General features: G+C 40.4%; 1 protein-coding gene across 4 annotated transcripts in view; it reads right to left on the minus strand.

The window, feature by feature from the left end:
• The window catches only part of CPXM2 (carboxypeptidase X, M14 family member 2), a 147,159-nt gene that overhangs the window by 48,350 nt on the left and 73,980 nt on the right, over positions 1-24,829 (minus strand). For all 4 annotated transcript variants that reach the window (XM_002821236.5, XM_054523003.2, XM_054523002.2 and 1 more), the window contains exons 5-6: positions 4,986-5,070; positions 3,839-3,989 (exon numbers count right to left, since the gene is read on the minus strand). In XM_002821236.5, the coding sequence (XP_002821282.4) occupies positions 3,839-3,989; positions 4,986-5,070 (236 nt within the window). The remainder of the gene's footprint in view (positions 1-3,838; positions 3,990-4,985; positions 5,071-24,829) is intronic.

Below are 24,829 nucleotides of genomic sequence, written 5' to 3' on the forward strand. Positions count from 1 at the left end.
TCAGGGAGTGGCTTCTGTCCACAGATCTCTGTGCCCGTCACTAGGTTCTCTGAGTCACACCCAAGAACCCTGGACACCTCAGTGCTGTGCAGAGGGAGGATAGTCACTCAGACCTGGCCAGGAAGACGAGGTGGAAAGAGTGACAGCTTCCCCCAAAGACATCAAAGCCCCACACATTCATAATATAAGCTACTGGGCAGTTCCAGGGGCTCAAGCACTGCCACCCCAGTATCTTGAAGGTCATTTCCTAGGATGCTGGGTGCCAACCCTGTAGCCTAGTAGGGTAATCATATGCAAAGCCTCACCTGGTCCTTTTAAGAACCAGGCAGTGTGTAATGCAGTGTTGTTTGCAACAGCAAAATCTCTGAAAACCACCAAGGCCATGACCATCTGGCCAGTCAGCTGGCACAGTTCTTAACTCGCATTTTTTTATTGTTAAAACTTTATCTTCAGAATTCTTCCCAGGTTCTGATAAGCATAGATATTCAGTGCAAAATGGATAAGTCCATTCAACCTTAGAAAAGAGGACTTTCTTTTACCGTTTTTTATTAATAGCAATCAAATTATTTTTATTTATTTATTTAAGACCGTGTGTGTGCGTGTGTGTGTGTGTGTGTGTGTGTGTGTGTTTGAGACAGGGTCTCACTCTGTCACCCAGGCTGGAGTGCAGTGGTGTGATCTCGGCTCACTACGACCTCACCTCCCGGGCTCAAGTGATTCTTGTGCCTCAGCCTCCCAAGTAGCTGGGATTACAGGTACCCGCCAACATGCCAGGATAATTTTTGTATTTTTAGTAGAGATGGGGTTTCATCATGTTGGTCAGGCTGGTCTGGAACTCCCGACCTCAAGTGATCCGCCTGCCTCAGCCTTGCAAAATGCTGGGATTACAGGCGTGAGCCACCGTGCCCTGCCAAATTATTTTTAATTGTGGAAAACTACGCATAACATAAAGGTTACCACTTGACCATTTTTCCAGTGTATTGTGCAGTAGCGATGAGTACATACACCTTGCTGTGAAACCACCAGCCATCTCCAGAATGTTTTCATCTTGCAAAACTGACAGTCTGTACCCATTCAACAACAACTCTCCATTTTCTTTTACTTTTGAGCTTTAAAAATTCTATTAATAGACCATGGTATATGGTAATTCACTTTTCAGCTCAAAAATTTCTGGAAACATTATGCATAGAGTCTTAAAAAGCACCAGCACCCTCATCCGCCCCCCCCCACCCCCCCAGAGAGTTCACAGGAAGATAGTGAGGGAAGAAAGGGACAGAACAAAGAGACGCAGAAGCAAAGGTAAATGAATGTTTCATGAGAAAGAGGCCTGGGAAGTGCAGACTCGGAGAGGCTGCGTTTAAACCATGAGGTCACCTTGGGTCATCCCTGGCTCTGGCCTCCATAACTTTTACAAAGGAATCTCCCTAGCACTGGGGTGATAAGCAAGACTCGTTTTGGGCCCCTGAGCTACCCCATCCTTGGACATGACCCCATCAGGCAGCATGCGTGAACAGCCGCTCCCCTCTGAGCAAACTGCTAAGTAACTTCTAGAAAAAAAAATGGTCCTCAATATTTGAGGGGTGGAAAATAGAAGCATTCTGAGTCCATACATGGATTCAGATTTCACAGTGTAACCCTGACTTTGTGAGGGTTTAAAGGACCTCCAGGGCCCATCTTCAAACACAAACACACCAAGAATAACTTCACAGGGAAGTATTTATTTCATGAGACTCTCACAGGCTGCCTTTTGCCCTTTGCCAACAACAGATGAATTCCTACCCGCAGAGAAAAGCTGCAGCCCTACTTTTTCAAGCAAGCAGACCAAGGCTGTGCTGAGCAGAATAGGAGAGCAAGACTCCTGGGCTGGCATCAAGAGGGCCAGAGCCCATAAATGCCTCCTGAAGATACCTGTGCCCACAGTCGCCCTGTGCTGGAGAGCCCAGCAGGTCCAAGATGCCGGAACCAGTCCTGAGGCAGTTCCTGCACCAGCCCGCCACAGGAGGCCCACATCCACGATCAGGCAGGCCTTCCACAGTCTCTCTGCATCTGCCTTGAAACTGGACACATTCTTTGTACCAGCAATCCTACTTATCATAATCTAATTTCAGGAAATAATTGTGGACACACACAAAAGAAGGACAGAGAAATAAGAATGTTCTCTGTGGGGTTGTTTACAGAATCCAGTGATTAGAAACAACTGAACTTCCAACCGTCTGAGGCAGATTGAAAACATGGCATTTTTTCCATGGGCTAGGAGAGAAGCATCCCAAAGACAGATGGTCTCTAATGGTTTTGATGACATAAAAAAAGTTGCACAATCGAATAAGTACACATAAATATAAAACACACAAAAAATATGACCAGTGTGAGGGTAAGCAGTTAGGTAGATAGATCTGTCTTTCTCACCAATATGAGGTTTGTATTCTAAAAATCGGAGGTTGGCTAGCAAGATCATGAATACTATGGGATTGAGAGAAAAACAATTAAATGACCTTCAGTATGCTTCGAAAATACAGGAAATGTCAGTTCGTGAAGAGGGGGTTACTACAGAAATAGCATCAGAGCTGGTACCCTGCCCCAGGCAGTGCTGGGAGGGACTAGGAGTCCCATAGGTAGCCAGCCCTGCACCTCACACTAGGCAGGAGTGGGAAGGCCTCACTGGAGAGTTTGGGGGATGAGCGACGACTGTGCCCCATGTCCCCACGGCCTGACTGTGTGGGTGGACTGCGGGTGAACAGGAATGTGAAGGTTCCTATAGGCCCCATGAGGTGATGAGGCCCTGTAGGGAGTGATCTCAGGCCAGCCGCCTTCTTTGGAGATGTGTGGTCAGGATGAAGAGGCTGCAGCCTGCAGGTTCCACCCAGGCACAAGCTTGGAATGCCTGAAAGGCTGAGACAGAGCAGCCTGTCCAGAGAAGACATTACCAAAGATGCAGGTGGCACATGTGAATTCAAACCCCCTTTCTTCAAGCCACCCCGAGGTTACCCCCAAATATCTCATGTGAAAATAAGGCAAGTAGAATACTACCTGAGTAAGCATTTACCCAAAGACACAGGCTTCCAAGAGCAGCTACTTCATCAGAAAAAGACTGTCAGTGGTTTAGAATGAACTTCTACTCCCTCCTACCCCACCGCCACTACCCAGTGTAATGGGATCTGCCAATGACAAATAAATGTGTTCTCCCAAATTTCAACATAATTTTCTTTTTTCTCACTTCTGAGTGGTAGGCATCATCTTAAAATCACAGTAGGCAAAACTACACTTGGCAAGGGACTTCAGTAGCCCAATTGTTCACTGTGCTTCCCAGTGGGCTTATGGGAAATTTTTACTCATTTTCTTTTTGGTTCACTTATGTTTTCTAAATATTCTACCATAGACATGTATTTTTTTACACAAGAAAACAATTGCTTGGTTTATTATTACTTTTTATCTTTTTATTTTTTTGAGACAGGGTCTCACTCCATTGCCCAGGCTGGAGTGCAGTGGTGCTATTTCGGCTCACTGCAGCCTTGACCTCTGGGCTCAAGTGATCCTCCTGCCTCAGCCTCCCAAGTAGCTGGGACTACAGGCTCACTCCACCATGCCTGGGTAATTTTTACATTTTATTTATTATTTATTTATTTTTATTTTTGTGGAGACAAGGTCTCCCTTTGTGGCCCAGGCTGGTCTTGAACTTCCAGACTCAAGTGATTCTGCCTCCTCAGCCTCCCAAAATGCTGGGATTACAGGCATGAGCTACTGTGCCTGGTCTGCTTAGTTTATTTTTATTTGCCTTGGCTGGGCATCTGTTTTCCATCAGTGCTCCCACCCTGCAGGAAGCACAGGAGGGTGAACTCACCTGGCAGTGGGCAGCCCAGGATCTCCATTCTCATGCAGATGCTCCCATTATCAAACCAGGACTGCGGGTTTATGCGGATGTAGCGGGCCACCATGGGGACGGGTAGCTCATTGAGAACAGGGATCTCCTTCTCACTGTTTCCTTCAAATATCTATTTATGCTCATGGGAGAAAAGGAAAATCTTTTAGCGCTTAATTACCAAGGGATAAAAAGTCAGAATTCACTATTCAACAAGACCTTATTGAGGAAAACCTAATGTGTGCTGGGCATTGAAAAGAAAAAAAAAAAAAAAAAAAAAGAAATGAATCAGGCCTGGATCCTGCCCTCAGGAAGCCTCCATCTAGTTGGTTTGCAGGGAGGGGGGCTGTTAATTATATATTGTAGGAAAAATCTATCGGTGTCACGGCAAAGGGACAACTAGAGAGCTTTGGGATTTCAGAAGATGGAGAGGACCAGGCAAAGTTTTGGGGAAGAGGGGCTGTTTGAACTGGCATTGAAGGAAAGCTATTTAGATCTGTAGGGATGAGAGGGTATCCAGAGAAAATGAACAATGAGTGCAGAAGCCTAAATACTGGATTCATAGGCAGACGAGCAGCTGTTTCACTTCTACAAGGACACAGGACTGTGTGTAGGGGGTAAGAATGAGAAAGAAGGTTGAAAAAGGAGGCCACAGTCAGACTAGTCAGACTGTGTAAGACATTGGATACCATGCTAGGAATATGCATTTGAGAATCTGAGGAAGAGAGTGACAGGATCAGGACTGACTAAGCTGGAGCTAATCATGGAACTAAAAGGCCAAGGTCACGAAATGAAGTTAGGAAACTATTAAGAACAGCTGTAAGGGGCCCCAGCATGCCCCGTGCATGCAACTTCCAGGGCTAACTTGCAAATTACGTAAGATGCTGCATTCCTGCAGTTGCCTGATGGGAGTAAATAAAGGTTGAATTTTACATTAGCTCTAAATGTGTGTCACTTGCTGCTGGGCTTCAGGGCAGGGAAGGGGTCTCTGTCCATCAGACTGTTGTGGTAGGTTTGAGTTGACACAGAATCCACAAATCTCCAAAGAGTTGATCATACATTGCCCCTCTTTGCAAAACCCCACCCAGCCAGGCACGAAAGGCATGGTTAAATGGAGGATGAGACTCACCATGTCTCCAGATCCATTCTTAACAGTGACCCACGTGTGGCTGTCATTGCTCACCAAGACCTTATAGGATGTCACCCAGTCACTCCTATGAGAAAATAAAACATCATTTGGACTACACACTTTAAAATGTTTATTCTTCCATGAAGAGGTTTAGAAGTGAGGAGAGCAGGTGCCAGACAGCACTGGGTCAAACCCTGGCTCCAGGACATTTACAGCTCTGTGACCTCAGCCAGGTAACTAACTGACCCATCTATGCCACTATATATTCATCCATAATATGGGAATCATAAAAGTATCAACCTTAAAGAATTAATGTAAGCCTCAGTTTAATGCCCTTTAATCACTTAGAACAAGGCCTAGCCCCTAGTAATCACTAACCGTTGATCACAGACATAAAGATAAACAAATGTGTATGTATCTTTTTGCATTGAATACCTACATCACACCCAAGAAGCTCTGTGGAAAAATAATCTGAGTAAAGGTTGCAAACTGGTCTAAACATTTTGGTTAGGAAGCTGATTTGGGAATGTAACAAATGAGATTTTACCAATCACAAAAATAAAATCTTGAGTCTCTAAGAGATACCGAGTTTCTCCTTGGGTGTCACAGCCACACAGACAATCCCCACCCCAGGAAGAATCCAGCGATAGCTGGACCCAAATAAATACCCCCATCATCACATCCTACTGCACAGAAATTTCTGGGGGTAAATTAGCCATAATTTGACTTTTCAGAGTGGAGGTTAACCTGATAGACTTGGCAGGAAAAGCAACCTACACCTTTTTTTCTCTCTGCCTCAGTTTTTTAAATATTAGTTGTTGAACAATATAGGGAAAGTCTTCCTGAGTACACTCCCTCTTTTAATTTTTTAAATATTGGAACTAAGAAGCAATTTGCTAGTTTTTCGTTTTGTTTTTGTTTGTTTTTTTTTTTAGAAAATTCTGCCCATTGAAGTATTTGGAATCCTTTTCCTACTTGCCTGCTTGCCCTCAGGATTCAGATCTATCCAAATAAGGTTTTGAGTTTCCTGTCTGAATTTATACTGCCCAGTAGAGTTTATTTCAAAAGAACAGCTGGTTCTATGCATTCTGGTTCATCCGACTGACTTGTCATGAAAATGATTCTTAGGTGCTTTTATACATGCTTGGAAACAAACCCTCATCTCACACCTTCTCTTCTTCTCCTCTCTCCTCCCCACCAACTCTGTCTGAATACCTGTTAGAAGCCAGAATCGATCACACACCACATTCCTCCTCTGAGAGTCACCAGTTTGAGCCCAGGGCTGTGGATGGAGATGCATTAGCATTGCCTTAACAAGAAAAGCACCTCAGCAACAGCTCCTTCCTTTGCCCTGGAAAATTATCCACACCCAAAATAGCAACCTGTTTCCCACATACAAATAATTTCCGAATGACTTGTAGCTGCCGTTCCTTTGCTGCCTGTTTTTCAGCTGATAAGGCCCGAGGGTGATACAGCAAGACAGACAACAGAGGTGGGAGCTGTATCCTGCCGAGACAGAGGTGATGAATGTAGGAAACCCTTCAGTCAAGACAAGCACAAGACAATAAGAGGGGAGTAGAGAGAAAAATAAAAAGAAGTTCTCCAAAGAAAAGGAGAGGGCAGGGAAAAAAAGGAAATGAAAGCCAAGTCATAATTTCTCAAACTCAAAAAAAAAATAAGAATACCAATCCCCTACTTATGTTTGAATCGTAAATTGTTTCTATGGCTCAGAACCATCTTCTGAACTGCAAAGCTACATCATGTCCTCCTGCCTAGTTGACCCCTCCACTTAACGTCTCTGCAACATCTCAAATTTAACTTGCTTTAAAATAACTGATTCACGCCCTCCGTTCTACACTCTGACGTGACAGTCCACCAGAGGCCCTGCCCCAGGAAAGGTACTACCATCCACCTAGGGAGACCAAAATCCCAGTGTTAGCCTGGGTGTCCCACCTTCCCTTCCTCCCTGATACGGTTTGGCTGTGTCCTCACCCAAATTTCATTTTGAATTGTAGCTCCCATAATCCCCACATGTTGTTGGGGGGACCCGGTGGGAGGTAATTAAATCATGGGGGCAGGTTCTTCCCATCTCATTCTCATGATAGTGAATAAGTCTAACAAGACCCGATGGTTTTGTAAAGGGCAGTTTCCCTGCACAGGCTCTCTTGCCTGCCGCCACGTGAGACATGACTGCTCCTCTTTCGCTTTCCACCATGATTGTGAGGCCTCCCCAGCCATGTGGAACAGTGAGTCCATTAAATCTCTTTTTCTTTGTAAGTTACCTAGTCTCGGGTATTTCTCCATAGCAGTATGAAAACAGACTAATACATTCCTCTATATTGAATCCATCACCAAGTTCTGTCAATTTTAACTTCTGCATTTTCAAGAATGTATCCAACTCTCTCCACCTCCCCTGCCACCACCCCAATTCACTCTCTCAGGCCCCCTGGCATCTAAATTGCTCCCCCATCTATCTTGCAGGCAAGAGCTTACTTTTCTAATGAAATATTATCATGTCATCCCTGCTTAAAATAGCTCATAAGTATTCTTATATTAAATATTGTGCTATCTTAATATTAACAAAATCCTCATCACGTTCTACAAGACCCTTGCTTGCCTTGCATTTTCTGTGTTCTTTCTTTCAATTCCTGATACTGTTTATACTCTCTCTTGCCCAAGGGCCTTTGCACATACTGCTGCATCTGTCTGAACTCCTCCTCTTCTCTCCTCCATCTGCCTTTAAATTATTCAGACCCCATACCAAGTAAAAAAGCTAGTCTTAACCCTTCAATCTAGCCAATTTCTTTCTTATATGCTTTCCTTCATAGTTTAATTCAGTTTGTAATTTCATACTCCTTTCTGGAATTACTTGATACTGTCGTTCTCTCCCACTGACATATAAGCATCTCACGGATGGAGGAAGGAGGGCCCATGGCACTTGGAGGACAGAAAGGATGCTGGTGCCCCAGGAGAGCAGAGGAAGGGACAGGGGAGCAGAAGCCAGGGCATGGTAGGCTTTTAGGCCATTTGATAGGAGTGGAACTTCCTCTGCCAGGCAGTAGGGAGCTGCCCCTCTTGAAGTTCACTAAGGGTGGTCAAAGTACCGGAAGACCAATTAGAAAGTCTCCTCTACTTCCAAAAATTCCACCATAATAGAATGCTTGCCAATCAGAGGCTATCTTTTTTTTCCCCGTTTAGAAAACTAACTCCCCTTTCTACTGCCTGTGTACCACTGCTGAAAATAAGCATGATCACAGATGGGTCCTCTTGTCACAGGTTTATGAAGGCTTTGTTCATTTTGTTTCAGACTTAGTTTCGTCTTTGATAATTCTTATCATTGCTTATAATTATGCTTTATTCATTCTCACTGCTTTCTACTACTCTACTCTGAGAACAGACACCACAATTTATTTATCCATTTTATTGCTAATGGGGATTTGAGTAGTTTCCAGTTTGGATTATTAGGAAGAGTGCTTCTGTGAACATTCTTGCATGTATATTTTAGTGAATTTATACAAAATTCTGTTTGTTGTATAATTAGGAGTGGAATTGCTAGGTCATAGGGTCAGAGGGTAGATATGTTCATAAACCTATGTTCAGCTGCAGTATTTTCCAAATTAATTATACCTATTTGTACTCAGACCAGCAATAAACAAGAGTCTGGTCATTCCATGCTCTTATTGACACTTGTTATTATCTTCCTTTTTTATTTTAGCCATTCTTGATGGATGTATCCTTTTATCTCATTGTTGATTTATTTTAAGTTACTTGGTGACTAATGAAGTTCAACATTTTGTATGTTCATTGGGTATTTGAATACCATCTTTTGAGAAGTGCCTACTCAAGTTTTCTCCCTTTTTCAATTAAGTTGTCTGTCTTTCTCACATTGATTTATAGAGCTCTTTATACATTCTAGATATAAGTTGAATATATACATATATTGCAAATATCTCCTCCAATTTGTCTTCCTTTTCATCCTCTTTGTAGTATCTTTTTTTTTTTTTTTTTTTTTTTGAGACAGGGTTTTGCTCTGTCACCCAGACTGAAGCCTCCCAGGCTCAAGCAATTCACTCACCTCAGAGCCTCCCAAGTGGCTGGGACTACAGGCATGCACCACCATACCCAGCTAACCTTTGTTTTTTTGTTTTTTTGTTTTTTGTAGAGATGGGGTTTTGCCATGTTGCCCAGACTTGTCTCAAACTCCTGGGCTCAAGTGATCTACCCACCTTGGCCTCTCAAAGTGCTGGGATTACAGGTGTGTGCCACCATGCCCAGCCTGTGGTATCTTTTGATGAAAAAAATTCTTAACATAATCCAATCTTAGCCATTTTTTTCTTTATGGCTTGCAGTACTTTTGTTCTTTTCAATAAATTTTTGCCTACTCCAAGACGATAAAGATATTAACTGATGTTTCTTCTAAAAAACTTTATTGCTTTACCTTTCACATTTAAGATCTGCAATCCATTTGGAGTTGATTATCATATAGTGTGACGGGTCAAGATACATGGTTTTCTTTTGTTTTTTTTTTTGTTTTTTTGAGACAGAGTCTTTCTCTGTCACTCAGGCTGGGGTGCAGTGATGCGATCTTGGCTCACTGCAACCTCTGCCTCCTGGGTTCAAGCAATTCTCATGCCTCAGCTTCCTGAGTATCTGGGACTACAGGCACGTGCCACCATGCCCAGCTAACTTTTTGTATTTTTAGTAGAGAGGGGGTTTCACCATGTTTGCCAGGATGGTCTCGATGTCCTGACCTCATCATCTGCCTGCCTCAGCCTCACAAAGTGCTGGGATTTACAGGCATTAACCACTGCACCCGGTCCAAGATACATGGGCTTCCAGCTGACCTAGAACCATTTATATGGTTAATTTCCTATTGCACCAGAGTGGAAATTTGCTATAAATCATGTGACTGTATATGTGTAGGTATGTTTCTGGATGTTCTATTCTGTTCTGTTGGTCTACTTCTTATCCTATCCTAAATCTGTCTTATCTTCATTTCTATTGTTTTATAATACGTCTTTATATCTGATAGTATATATTTTCTCACTTTGTTTTTGCTTTTCAAAGTTGCCTTCACTATTCTCAGATCTTTGCAGTCCTATATAAATTTTAAATTCAGCTTGTCAATTTCTAAAACAAAGCCTCTGGATTTTAATTGGGTTAATATTGAATATATACACCAATTTTGGGGGAATTGACCTCTTTACAGTATTAAATCTTCCAGTCTATAAACATGGTATATGACCCTCTTTATTTAGGTCTTCTTTTATTTATCTTTTGCTAGCTTTATTACTGGGTAGCTGATTTTTTTAAGTGATTTTACATGATATCACTTTAAATTTTACTTCCTCCTTATTTGTTGCTGGTATGTAGACACACAGATGCTTTTTATATGTTGACTTTGTACCCAGCTACCTTGCTAATTTATTAATTAGGTCCAAAAGTTTGTGGGCTCCTTTGGATGTTTTTATGGATATGATGATATCCTAATGACAGTTCTGATTCTTTATTTCCAGTCATTAGGTCCTCTATTTCTTCTTCTTGACTTATTATACTGGCTAAGATGTTCAGTCCAATGCTGAAAGAAGCGAGTAACAGACATCCCAGCCTCATTCGTGAGATCCAAGGGAAGATTTCTATATTTCACCACTGAGTAAGATGCTTCCTGTAGGACTTTTTCTACTTTTTTTCTTTTTTTGTTTGTTTTTATTTTAATCAAGTATGAGTTCATTCTTTTTCACATAACAACAGAGTCTGGATGTTTGATGCTGCTGGCACTTATTCAGCTAGTCGACTGTGTAAGAACTCAGTTTTCATACTCATTATCTCCAAGTTCTATGTGGATGTGGCAAGAGGACTTATTACACATTCATTTTACATACTTGTCATCTCAGAATTCTAAGAGGACATCCATCTGCTTTCATTCTTCATATTGTCTCAGAGTTCTAAGAAAACATCAAGATGTTTTCAATTTCATATGTATTGTCTTTAGGTTGTAACACAGTTGTTTCAGCTCTGTATCACACCTACATTCAAAAATATTAAATCAATTATAAATATTATAAATTATAAATTTTTAAAATGACTTATTTCCTTCCTGGTGCATTCTTTAAGTTTGATTTACAATTCTTTTTATATAGCTTCTGGAGGTCACTGATTGTCAGTTTTTCTTCTTTTCTAATATAGCATTTCAGGTTATAATGTTCCCTCTGAGCACTCTTTAGTTTCGTGCCATAAATTTTGATAGGTCATATATTCTTTGTCATTTAGTTCAAAATATTAACTCTTATTGTGATTTAGTCTTTGATTATGAACTATTTAGAAGTGTATTGTTTAATGTCTAGGTACTAGATATTTTCCAGTTACTTTTTTATTACTGATTTCTAGTTTAATTCCGTTGTGGACAGAGAACATACTTTAAATCATGTCAGCCCTTTGGTTTCTCTTGAGGTTTCATTTATGGCTCAGTATACGGTCAACTTTGGCAAATGTTCTATGTGCACTTGAAAACAATATCGGCTCTGTAATTGTTGGATGCAATGTTCCATACAAATAATTTTGATCATTCAAAATTGATCACTGCCAATATTAAGATTGGAAAAAAAATCACAAAATAATCAGATTTTGATTACTAGTTTCTCTTTATTGACTTATTAGTTATACACTCACAATATTCTTTTCATAATTCTCTTAAGATTACAATATGCATCCTTGATTACTACAATCTTATTCAAATGATAATTTCTACTACTTCCATTGTAATGCTAGAACTTCACAACACTTCAAGTCCATTTACCCCTCCAGCTTTTGCATTATTTTGGAATTCATTTTCAATTCCATATGTATTTTAAATTTTATAAAATATTCCTACTATTGTTGTGTGTAGTTAATGTTTATAAACCTACTCATTTATCCTTTCTGGTACTCTTCATTAATTTTGCATTTCCACGTTTCCATCTGGATCATTTTCTTTCTGCTTGAAGAGTGTCTTTGCTATTTCTTTTAAACCAAGTATGCTGACAGTACGCTTTTTCAGTTTTTGTTGTCTGAATATGGCTTCTTCATTTCATCATTTTTAAATGATATTTTTGTTGGGAATTCTAGATTGATGTTTATTTTCTTTCAGCATTTTAAAATTTTGATTTTATTGGCTTGTGAGGCATTGTTTTTCTGTATAAAAACACACATGTTGAAACTACTGTTGTGGCATTGAGTAAACGTGCAATAAGAGTATGAGTAGAAAAATGAGTGTCAGCCATTTTAGCTTGAATCCAGCTTTGTTGTTCACTACCTACATAAGCTTGGTAAGCTGCCTAGCCTTTGAAAATAATAAAGTTATCTACAAGGAGATTATATATTAATGTATGAATTCAGAGATGTTATAGTATACTGGTTAATACCCCAGACTTTGACATTAAGAAGGCTGTGTTAGTCCATTCTCACATTGCTATAAAGATCCTACCTGAGACTAGGTGATTTTTAAAGGAAAGATGTTTAATTGACTCACAGTTCTGCATGGCTGGGGAGGCATCAAGAAACTTACAATCATGGTGGAAAGCAAAGGGGAACAAGACACATCTTACATGGCAGCAGGAGACAGAGAGAGAGTGCAGGAGAAACTGCCACTTACAAAACCATCAGATTTAATGACAACTCACTATCATGAGAACAGCATGGGGGAAACTGCCCCCATGATCCAGTCACCTCCCACCACGTCCCTCCCCTACACGTAGGGATTACAATTCAAGATGAGATTTGGGTGGGGACACAGAGCCAAACCATATCAAAGACCAAACTGAAATTCTAGTTCTTCCACTTACTAGCTGCAACCCATGTGATAGCAGTGTGTCTACTGAGCCCCAGCTGTTAAGATAAGGTAACAACTCTACCTCCTGGTATAGTGAGTAGGAATTGAATGGGATAATGCAAGTAGTCTGAGAACAGTGCCTGGCACATAGTAACTGTTCCATAAATATGAGCTGTTAATAAGAACACTCAAATTATACACTGTCAGATGCCGTACCACCATATAGGATTACTATTAAAGTTGAACTGGGATGTAATTCAGATGCTCCCTCCAAACACTTCCAGGGTGTGGATTTTCACACTTACCCCTTTGTGCCCTAGTAATGGAAATATTCCGTCATTGCCATAAGGAAATTAATAATTAATTAAATCTTCATTAAAATAATGAAGGCTGATAATCCAGGGTGATAGAAGAGATACTTGCCAATCAGTATGATGTTGTGGGAGGACTGAACTGTGTCTTAAAGCTCTACCTACATGAAAAGGTTAAAGCATTATGGGATGTGTGGTTAAGTCCTGCTCCTCTCCCTGCAGCTACTAGCTTCTGGGAATGCAAAGGTAAGTTATACAACATTCCTTTACTCAAGGTTTTTACAGGTTGATGATGAAGACAAGGAAGTAATCTGGAAATTTCAAGAGAGTGTGATCAAGTGCTGTGATGAGACAAGTACAGCAAGTCGTGGGAGGGCAGAGGAAGTCTCCATGGCTTAGATGGAAAAGGAGGCAGGGCAGGTTCGTGAATGAACATAGTCCTGATCTAACATAAAAGCTGATTATGTTATTCTTTTGTGACAGGCAAATCCATTGTTATTAAAGAGGCTCAGAAGACTGAAGCTATAATGTCACTGTTTCCTGGTCTTCTAATCTTCAGGGAAAGTTTAAAAACCATGGCACTGTTGTGGCTTTTTTCCACTTTCCTCAAATAGATTATTCCACATCACAAAACCACTTTGACATTTAATTCTCTGCAACTGGAGGTTACGAACTCCAAGCAATGTAGTTCAAATAAAGAAAGGTTTGTGTCAAAGATTTCTTGACTGCGGAATGAGGAGAAGCTTCTATGGGCTGCAGCCATCTCCCTTACTTAAAAAATTTAAAAACAAAACAAAATACCTTTGTATGATATTACCACATTGCCCTCCAATCCAGCCTTCCTTCAAATCAGAAAAACAGAGGAGGCAGGCCATAATAGAAAAAGCTGGAATATATTTAGACATTTTACTATATGATGCTAATATGGTTTAATTAAAAACAAAGAATACCTATCATCAACAAAAGGAAAGATTAATTGCTTATAGAGCCTTCTACTAGTGTACAACTAGTTTCTGGTGACATCAAAACAAATGCTTAAAACCATCAGTGGGTTTGTGAGCAAGTAAAGAAACTCCAATGGGGCAAACAAAAACAACAACAACAATAAAAACCAGCTGTTAGCTGAAAAAAAGAATAGTGAGTAATGCACAAACACAAAAGCCAGGGTCGTCCCAGGGAAAATGCATCTAACAGTGCCAGGATCAGAGTACTAAGCCTGAGAACCATCGAAAGCTAGGGAAGCTGAACTTGAGTCTTTTCCATGACTCTCAAAAGGGGCTAAAAGATCTCAGCACAGTGGTATCCACTGGTTCCCAACAGAAGCACACATGAATCCCCTCAAAAGAAAAGAATCTTCAACATAGGCTCTTGGAGGTTTCAGCAGGTACAATTAAGTAATTACTGAGTCAAGAACAATTATTTATATAATTTTAAAAAAATCATTAAACACACAAGAAAACATTCTCCATGAGAAAAAGGCAGCATAAACAAAAAGCAACAAACCTAGGTCCCAAAGAACTTCTGATTTTGTAATTATCACATTTTTAAATTTTCCTTTAGCAAAGAGTTATATAGTACCTAGCACATCAGATGCCTTTGGAAGCACTTCACAAATACTGTAGTGCCCCCTTATCCATGGTTTCCTTTTCTACAGACTGTAGTAACTTTAAGTCTGAAAATATTAAATGGAAAATTCCAGAAGTGAACAATTCATAAGTTTTAAACTGCACCATTTTGAGTAGCATGGTGAAATAGCACGGCATCCTACATCATCCTGCTCCATCCTGCCCGGGACGTGAATCACCCCTTTGTCTAGCACATCCATACTGTATAGGCTTCCTGCCCATTAGTCACTTAGTGGCCTTCTCAGTTATCAGATCGACTGACATGATATGGCAGTGCTTATAACCTTTATTTTATTTAAGAACGGCCCCAAAGTGCAAGAAGTAGGGATGCTGGCAATTCAGACATACGAAAGAGAAGCCATAAAGTGTTTCCTTTAAATGAAAAGGTGAAAGTTCTCAACTTAATAAAGAAAGAAGAAAACATAGGGTATGCTAAGATTGCTAAGATCTATAGTAAGAACCAATCTTCTATCAGTGAAATTGTGAAGAAGAAAAAAGAAATTGATGCTAGTTTTGCTGTTGCACCTCAAACTGCAAAAGTTAGTCATAGTGCATGATAAGTACTTAGTGAAGATAGAAAAGGCAGTAATTTGTGTTATGTGCCAGGTCCCACTCTAAGATATATAAATAGATATAAATATATGTAAATAGATATAGATACACTCACATATATATATAGATAGATATAGATACATACACACACATACATACATATACATAAATTGACTTAAGTATCACTACAATGCTATGAAGTAGGTATTATTATCTCCATTTTATAGATGAAGAACCTGAGACACATAGGTATCCTATTATTGTTAAGGAAGTATTAACTTATTAAAAATTAATAAGGTATTTCTTTCAATTTTGCTTTGTATACTTGGTAAAATTCCAGGAGTAAAAACTGAAATAACAGAGTGTGTTATGCAAAATCAGCATAATGGAAAAACCAAGCAAGGTGGGAAAACTCAGATTATATAAAAGAAAAGTAAAAAGAATAACAGAGAGAAAGCAGAAATGAATCAAATTACAAAAGCTATCACCACAAATATAAATAGATTAGTTAATAGATCATTAAGTTGGATTAAAAATTACAAATATACTGTTCATAGGAAACAGACACAAAACGGAAAAAAGTTGAAATTAATGGAAGAACAATCTGTAAAAGCAGATACTAAAAGAAAAGTAAGGTAACTATAATAATAACAGACAAAATATACTTTAAGACAAAAAGCATTATTAGAAATAAAGACAGTCATTACATTATTATAAAAGATTCAGTTCACCAGGATAAAATAACAATTTTAGATTGTATGCACCTAATACAGGAGCTCCAAAAATATAAGCAAAAAGTAAAATAAAATAAAAATCAGTATAAGTAAAAACTGACAAATCCATCAGCATAGAAGAGTATTAACATTCCTCTCTCAATTATTGTTTTAAAAAGGCAACAAAAATAGCAAAAATATACAAGATTTTAATAAAATAACAACCTTTATGTAATGAATATACATAGAACTCAGAACACAAAAGTTAAAGAATATTCATTTCTTAAGCATACATACAACATTTATCTAACTATGTAATTATCCATAAAGGTAAAAACATTTCTAAAATAGAATTAATAAGAGAGTTCAGCAAGATGGCTGGACATAAGCCAATACACAAAAAATTAATTACATTTCTATACACCAGCAGCCAAAAATAAGGTACTTACACTTACAAATAAAATAAAGATGTGGAAGATATTTATGGAGGAAATTTTAAATTTTTATTGAATAACATTTTAAAAGACATACATAAGTGGGGATCTATACCATGTTCATTGATAGGAAGATAGTGGAAATGTGTCAATTCTTTCCAAAAATCTCAACTGCATTTTCAAGAAACTTCACAAACTGATTCTAAAATGTATAGGAAAGAATAAAGCCCAAAATAGCCAAGATTCTTTATGAGAAAAAGAAACAGTAGAGTATTGTCCTATCAAGATATTGGAGCTTATTATTATAAAGCTTTAAGACACAGTGATAATGGTGTATGAATAGACAAATTTATAAATGTAAGAGAATTGAGAGTCCAGAAAGAGACCCATGCATATATAAAACCTGAAAGAGATCTCTAGCATATCAATTTTAAATAAATGAACTATTAAATAAATGATCTCAAGGCAACTGAATATTAATATATAAAAAAACTAAAACTGGACCCTATACCTAACATTTTTCACAAAACCATTTCTTTTTTGTTTTTTGTTTTTTTTTTAATTATACTTTAAGTTCTAGGGTACATGTGCACAGTGCAGGTTTGTTACATATGTATACATGTGCCATGTTGGTGTGCTGCACCCATTAACTTGTCATTTACATTAGGTATATCTCCTAATGCTATCCCTCCCACCTCCCCTCACCCCACGACAGGCCCCGGTGTGTGATGTTCCCCTTCCTGTGTCCAAGTGTTCAATTCCCACCTATGAGTGAGAACATGTGGTGTTTGGTTTTTGTCCTTGCAATAGTTTGCTGAGAATGATGCTGACTGGATTAGCTACTTAAATGTGACAAGTGAAACTTAAAACTTAAAAAACCTGAATAACAAATAGAAAAATAAGTTCATAACCATGGAGTATGGAAGAAATTTGTATATAAAACACAACCAGTCAAATCATAAAAGACAAATAAACTGAAGTACATTAAAATTTAAAACTTTTGCTTATTAAAAAACATCATCAAGAAAGCAGTAAAAGAAATTCTAAGCTGAGAGAATCTATTTTGAGCACATTTAGCTGACAAAAGATTAATGTTGAGAATATATTTTTAAAATTCTATAAATCAATGAGACAAAGAAAAAGCACACAATGTAAACGGAGAAACATGACAAATATTTCACAGCAAAGGTAACCAAACGGCAAATAAACATAGGAAAGGAAGTTCAACCCTGTTAGTGGTTACAGAAATGCAAGTTTCTCTAAGGACAACAGTGAAAGATAATGCTTTACACCTTTTATATTGAAAAGTAAGAATAGCAATGCCAAATGTTGGTAAAAATGTTTCACAATAAAAACCTTAAAGAAGACTATGACAATCACCTTAGACAGCAAATGTCATTGCCCTGTTAAACTACCATTTGCATACCTTCCAACCCAGCATTATACTCCTATGTATATATCATGGGGACTGCTTTGTACACATGATCCAGAAGACATATACAAGAATGCTAATAGCAGCACTATTCTTAAGTGAAAATTGCAATAATGACAACAACAACAATAAAAAATCAAAAAGAGGACAATCTAATCTTCATCAAAGAAGAACAGATAAGTTGTGGTATACCTACAAGGTTAAATAGCATTACAAATATATGAACTAAACCCACAGGTAACAACATGGATGATCCTGTGAAGCATAATGTTGAGTGGAAAAAGACAATTCCAAAAGCTACGTTCAGTATATAATCATTTTTATAAAGCCTGAACCAAGAAAAATATTTTTTCATATGTAATACATATGTGACAAGAGTAGTTTTTAAAGGTAGGAGATTAATTGGTCCCCGATAAGGAGAATTATTCCACTTCTGGGAAGAAGCAGGGGAATCTGGAAAAGGCACAGAGATTATTTCCATCAATCAGAGACCATGTTAACAGGACAATATTCTACCCCAGGGGTCCCTGACCCCTGGACCATGAACCAGTACTGGTCTGTTGCCTGTTAGGAACCGGGCCACACAACAGAATGTGAGCAAACATTACCAACTGAGTTCCACCCCCTGTCAGATCAGTGGTGGCATTAGGGCATTAGATTCTCACAGGAGCATGAACCCTATTGTGAACTGTGCACATGAGGGATCTAGGTTGCTTGCTCCTTATGAGAATCTAACACCTGATGATCTGAAGTGGAACAGTTTCATCCTGAAACCATCCCTTCCCCATCTCCCATCCCCCACCATCTGTGTAAAAACTTTTCCAAGAAACCAAGTCCCTGGTGCCAAAAAGGTTGGGGACCGCTGTTCTAGCCCTTTAGTTGCATGGCAGGTTCATAAGCATTGGTTTTATTGTAATGCTTAATACCTTACACATATATTATATCCATTCTTTTGTATCCATCAAACATTACATAATGATAAAGCTAAAATATATTTATTTGAATGTTGTACAATAGGCCTACATACAGGAAAATGCCACAACTACCTTTTGTGAAACAGATGTGTGTAAAGATGCCACATTCATCTCTTAAAGACGTTTTATAAGTTAAAAAAATAAGATCTTTGCTCTTGATTTCCTTATGTATAATTTCTTCTTTCCTTGAAAGAGCAACTGTATTAACATTTTCTGATAACAATTCATCTGGCACTTCAGTCTGCAAAATGCTTCCATACACATGATCTTACTTTGTCTAAGAACAAGCCAAGTTCATCATCAAGGATGTGGTAATTCACTAGGTTGGTAGAAAGAAAGGATCTGATCCCTTGTTTCCTATTTCTCCATACCTAGATGCTCTGTTCCCCTATTCTTTGGTCTTCATCGTACTTCTCTTTTTCCTAGGTCCTAGGTATAGGAGTTCAATGTTCTCAGATCAATTGCCAACCTTTAGGGGTACTTAAGCAAGTTATCTGGAGCTGCACATGATGTGTAGAAATTGTTCTTCGTTAAAAATTCTTACGTCTTAAACCTAAAATTAGCACTTCTCCATCACTGCATATAATCTCCCTTTCTCAAAACACAGAGGCCACATAATCAATCAGAATTTAAGAAACTGAACATTGAAAGCATAAACTAAACATGAAATCTAGATCTTAGTGAATTTTTCTAATGTGTAATGTCAGTTGTCTTCAATAAATAGAGATGAGAATCTCAACTTTTGGAAGATGTGCCAAACATGGTGGTGGCCAGCAGATATCACAATCTGCTTTAATTATGTCTACCTGGAAACATTGTTTTGTGTGCTCAGCTCTATTGTTTCTGGGAGTTACGTTTCCACTTAGACACTTCCACATGATCACCTTTGGAGCAGATGTGTTGTGCAGCATGACTGTGTACCTTGGCCACGTGGAATACCTAAAGGTGCACCTGACAGAAACTAGGCCAATCACAGTACCTTGATGATGTGACCACAGCTGATTAGCCTACACTAGACACCTGATCCAATACATTCTCTTCTGGGATTTTGGATTTGAGACTAAGTGGTAGCTGCAGTTATCAGTCTTGCCCATTGGGTGCTGTGATGGTTAATACTGAGTGTCAACTTGATTGGCTTGAAGGATGCAAAGTATTGATCCTGGGCGTGTCTGTGAGGGTATTGCCAAAGCAGATTAACATCTGAGTCAGTGGGCTTAGAAAGACAGACCCACCCTTAATCTGGATGGGCACCATCTAATCAGTGCAGCTAGAATATAAAGCAGGCAGAAAAATGTGAAAAGTCCAGACTGGCCTAGCCTCCCAGCCTACATCTTTCTACTGTGCTGGATGCTTCCTGCCCTCGAATATCAGACTCCAAGTTCTTCAGTTTTGGGACTCAGACTGGCTTTCCTTGATCCTCAGCTTGCAGACAGCCTATTGTGGGACACTGTGATCATGTGAGTTAATACTTAATTATCTCCCCTTTATATATCTCTCTATCCTATTAGTTCTGTCCCTCTAGAGAACCCTGACTAATACAGATTTTGGTACTAGGAGTGGTCCTAGAGGAAGAGAATATTAAGGACGGAGTTCTTTCATTGGTTTGGGGGTTTCTGGAGTTGGCTGCTTAACATGATTAGACCCAAAAATGCTAAGGACTCTACTTCTAATAGTATGGACAACATTGACAGTCCTTGTTGTGAACTGTTTAGAGAATTATGCAAAATTTCCAGGTGCAGTGGTTCATGCCTGTAATCCCAGCAATTTGGGAGGCTGAGGTGGACAGATCACCTGAGGTCAGGAGTTCAAGACCAACTTGGCCAACATAGCGAAACCCCATCTCTACTAAAAATACAAAAATTAGCTGGGTGTGGTGGTGTACACCTGTAGTCCCAGCTACTTGGGAGGTTGAGGTGGGAGGATCACTTGAACCTGGAGGGTGGAGGTTGCAGTGATCCAAGATCGTGCCACTGCACTCCAGCCTGGGCTACAGAGTGGGACTTTGTCTAAAAAAGAAAAGAGTTATACAAAATAAACGCATTTGACACTCCTGACAGGCAAGGAGTTTAGTGACTCTATACATAATACCTTTGACCATATGTGGAGAACCAAGGAACATAATGAATCTGCTTGGTTGCTCCTAAGTTCAGTGGACAAAGTGATGAAAGAAAATGATGAACTCAGGGATTCTATCTCCCAGCTTCACAAGCTGATACTGAGCCTCAAATCTGCTAAGTTTGCCCTGCGTGACAGCCTTATCTCTGGTAGAGAAAGAGCTGAAATTGTGGAAAAACAGACACAAGCTCTCATCATGCGAGTGGCTGACCTGCAATGAAAGGTGCAAGCACAGCCTCATCAGATGTTTACTGTTAAAGTGAGGGCATTCACTGGAAAAGAATGGGATCCTGCAACTTGGAATGGGACATTTTGGAGGACCCTGATAAAGGTGGGGACACTGAGTTTGTAAACTCTAATGAACCTTTTTTGCTGGAAGGAACAGCTTCCCCATCCCCAGTAGTGGCAACATCCCCTCCCCAACCCATACTGCCATCAGCCTTTCAACCTTTGTCTGAGGAGATAAACCCTGCACTGCCTGAGGCAACAGTGATGGCTTCCCCTGAGGCAATTGCCAGGCAAGGTAATGTTGATTCTCCTCAGGAGCCACCCCCAACACCCCTGTTTCCTTCTAGACAGATAACTAAAGTCCCGGCAGGCCCCTAGAGGTGAGGTTGAGAGTGTGACCCGTGAGGAGGTACACCAGACTTGAAAATAACTGCTTGAGTTTTCTAATTTATATACACACAAATCTGAAGAACAGGCATGGGAATGCATAGTAAGGGTGTGGGATAATGGTGGAAGGAACATAGAGTTGGATCAGACTGAATTTATTGATTTGGGCCACTAAGTAGGGACTCTGTGTTTAATGCTGCAGTTCAGGGAGTTAAAAAAGGTTCTAATAGTTTATCTGCTTGGTTAGCTGAAATATGGATTAGAAGATGGCCCACTGTGAGAGAGGTGGAAATGCCTGATCTCCCTTGGTTTAGTGTAGAGGAAGGGATCCAAAGGCTTAGGGAGATTGGGATGGTGGAGTGGATTAGTCACTTTAGACCTATTCATCCCAGCTAGGAGGGCCCAGAAGATATACCCTTTACTAATGCCATGCAAAATAGATTTGTGAGGGCAGCATCTGCATCTTTGAAGCTCCCTAGATTCATCCTGTGGTCACTTCCCCAGTGCCAGAATGCATAATTGGCATAGACATACTTAGAAGCTGGCAGAACCCCCACATTGGCTCCCTGGCTAGTAGGGTGAGGGCTGTTATGGTGAGAAAGGCCAAATGGAAGCCTTTAGAGCTGCCTCTACCTAGAAACATAGTAAATCAAAAACAGTACCGCATTCCTAGAGGGACTTCAGAGATTAGCACCACCATCAAGGGCTTGAAAGGTAGTGATTTCCACCACATCCCCATTCAACTCTCCCATTTGGCCTGTGCAGAAGACAGATGGATCTTGGGGAATGACAGTGGATTATCATAAGCTTAACCAAGTGGTGACTCCAATTGCAGCTGCTGTACCAGATGTGGTTTCATTCCTTGAGCAAATTAACACATCTCCTGGTAACTGGTATGCAGCCATTGACTTGGCAAATGCCTTTTTCTCCATTCCTGTCCATAAGGCCCACCAGAAGCAATTTGTCTTCAGCTGGCAAGGCCAGCAATATACCTTTACTGTCCTACATCAGGGGTATATTAACTCTCCGGCTTTGTATCATAATCTTATTTGGAGAGATCTTGATCGCTTTTCACTTCCACAGGATATCACATTGATCCATTACATTGATGACATGACACTGATTGGATCCAGTGAGCAAGAAGTAGCAAACACACTGGACTTATTGGTGAGACATTTGCATGCCAGAGGATGGGGAATAAATTTGACTAAAATTCAGGGAACTTCTACCTCAGAAAAATGTCTAGGGGTCCAGTGGTGTGGGACCTGTCAAGATATTCCTTCTAAGGTAAAGGATAAGTTGCTGCATTTGGCCCCTCCTACAACCAAGAAAGAGGCACAATGCCTAGTGGGCCTATCTGAATTTTGGAAGCAACACATTCCTCATTTGGGTGTGTTACTCCAGCCCATGTATTGAATGACCCAAAAGGCTGCCATTTTTTAGTGGGGTCCAGAACAGGAGAAGGCTCTGCAACAGGTCCAGGCTGCTGTGAAAGCTGCTGTGCCACTTGGGCCATATGACACAGCAGATCCAATGGTGCTTGAGGTGTCAGTGGAAGATAAGGATGCTGTCTGGAGCCTTTGGCAGGTCCCCATAGGTAAATCACAGCAGAGGCCTCTAGGATTTTGGAGCAAGGCCCTGCCATCTTCTGCAAATAATGACTCTCCTTTTGAGAGACAGCTCTTGGCCTGTTACTGGGCTTTGGTGGAAACTGAACATTTGTCTATGGGTCATCAAGTCACCATGCGACTTCAACTGTCTATCATGAACTGGGTGCTTTCTGACCCATCTAGTCATAAAGTAGGTCATCCATAGCAGCATTCATCATCAAATAGAAGTGGTATATACGTAACTGGGCTTGGGCAGCTCCTAAAGACACAAGTAAGTTACACGAGGAAGTGGCTCAAATGCCTGTGGTGTCCACTCCTGCCACCCTGCCTTCTCTCCCCCAGATTGCATCGATAGCCTCATGGGGAGTTCCCTATGATCAGTTAACAGAGGAAGAGAAGACTTGGGCCTGGTTCACAGATGGTTTTGGACGATATGCAGGCACCACCTGAAAGTAGACAGCTACAGCACTACAGCACCTTTCTAGGACATCCCTGAAGGACAGCACTGAAGGGAAATCTTCCCAGTGGACAGAACTTTGAGCAGTGCACCTGGTTGTGCACTTTGCCTGCAAGGAGAAATGGCCAGGTGTGCAATTACATACTGATACATGGGCTGTAGCCAATGGTTTGGCTGGATGGTCAGGGACTTGAAAGAAGCATGATTAGAAAATTGGTGAAGAGAGGAAGAAATTTGGGGAGGAGGTATGTGGATGGACCTCTCTGAGTAGTCAAAAACTGTGAAGATATTTGTATCCTATGTGAGTGTTCACCAACAGGTGACCTCAGCAGAGGAGGATTTTAATAATCAAGTGGATAGGATGACCCATTCTGTGGACACCACTCAGCATCTTTCCCCAGCCACCCCTGTCATCGCCCAATGGGCCCGTGAACAAAGTAGCCATGGGGGCAGGCGTGGAGGTTACGCATGGGCTCAGCAACATGTACTCGCACCCACCAAGGCTGACCTGGCTATGGCCACTGCTGAGTACCCAATTTGCCAGCAGCAAAGACCAACACTAAGCCCTCAATATGGCACCATTCCTCAGGGTGATCAGCCAGCTACCTGGCAGCAGGTTGATTATATTGGACCTCTTTCATCATGGAAAGGGCAGAGGTTTGTCCTCACTGGAGTACATGCTTATTGAGGATATGGGTTTGCCTATCCTGCATGCAATGCTTCTGCCAAGACTACCATCCGTGGACTCACGGAATGCCTTATCCACTGTCACAGTATTCTGCACAGCATTGCCTCTGACCAAGGCACTCACTTTACAGCTACAGAAGTGTGGCAGTGGGCTCCTGCTCATGGAATTCACTGGTCTTACCATGTTCCCCATCATCCTGAAGCAGTTGGATTGATAGAATGGTGGAATGGCCTTTTGAAGTCACAGTTACAATGCCAACTCAGTGACAATACTTTGCAGGGCTGGGGCAAAGTTCTCCAGAAGGCCATGTATGCTCTGAATCAGCCTCCAATATATGGTACTGTTTCTCCCATAGCCAGGATTCACAGGTCCAGGAATCAAGGGGTGGAAGTGGAAGTGGCACCACTTACCATCACCCCTAGTGATCCATTAGCAAAATTTTCGCTTCCTGTTCCCACGACATTATGTTCTGCTGGCCTAGAGGTCTTAGCTCCAGAGGGAGGAATGCTGC

This window comes from Pongo abelii, chromosome 8 (assembly GCF_028885655.2).
Source record: "Pongo abelii isolate AG06213 chromosome 8, NHGRI_mPonAbe1-v2.0_pri, whole genome shotgun sequence".
In the NCBI taxonomy this organism is placed as follows: domain Eukaryota; kingdom Metazoa; phylum Chordata; class Mammalia; order Primates; family Hominidae; genus Pongo; species Pongo abelii.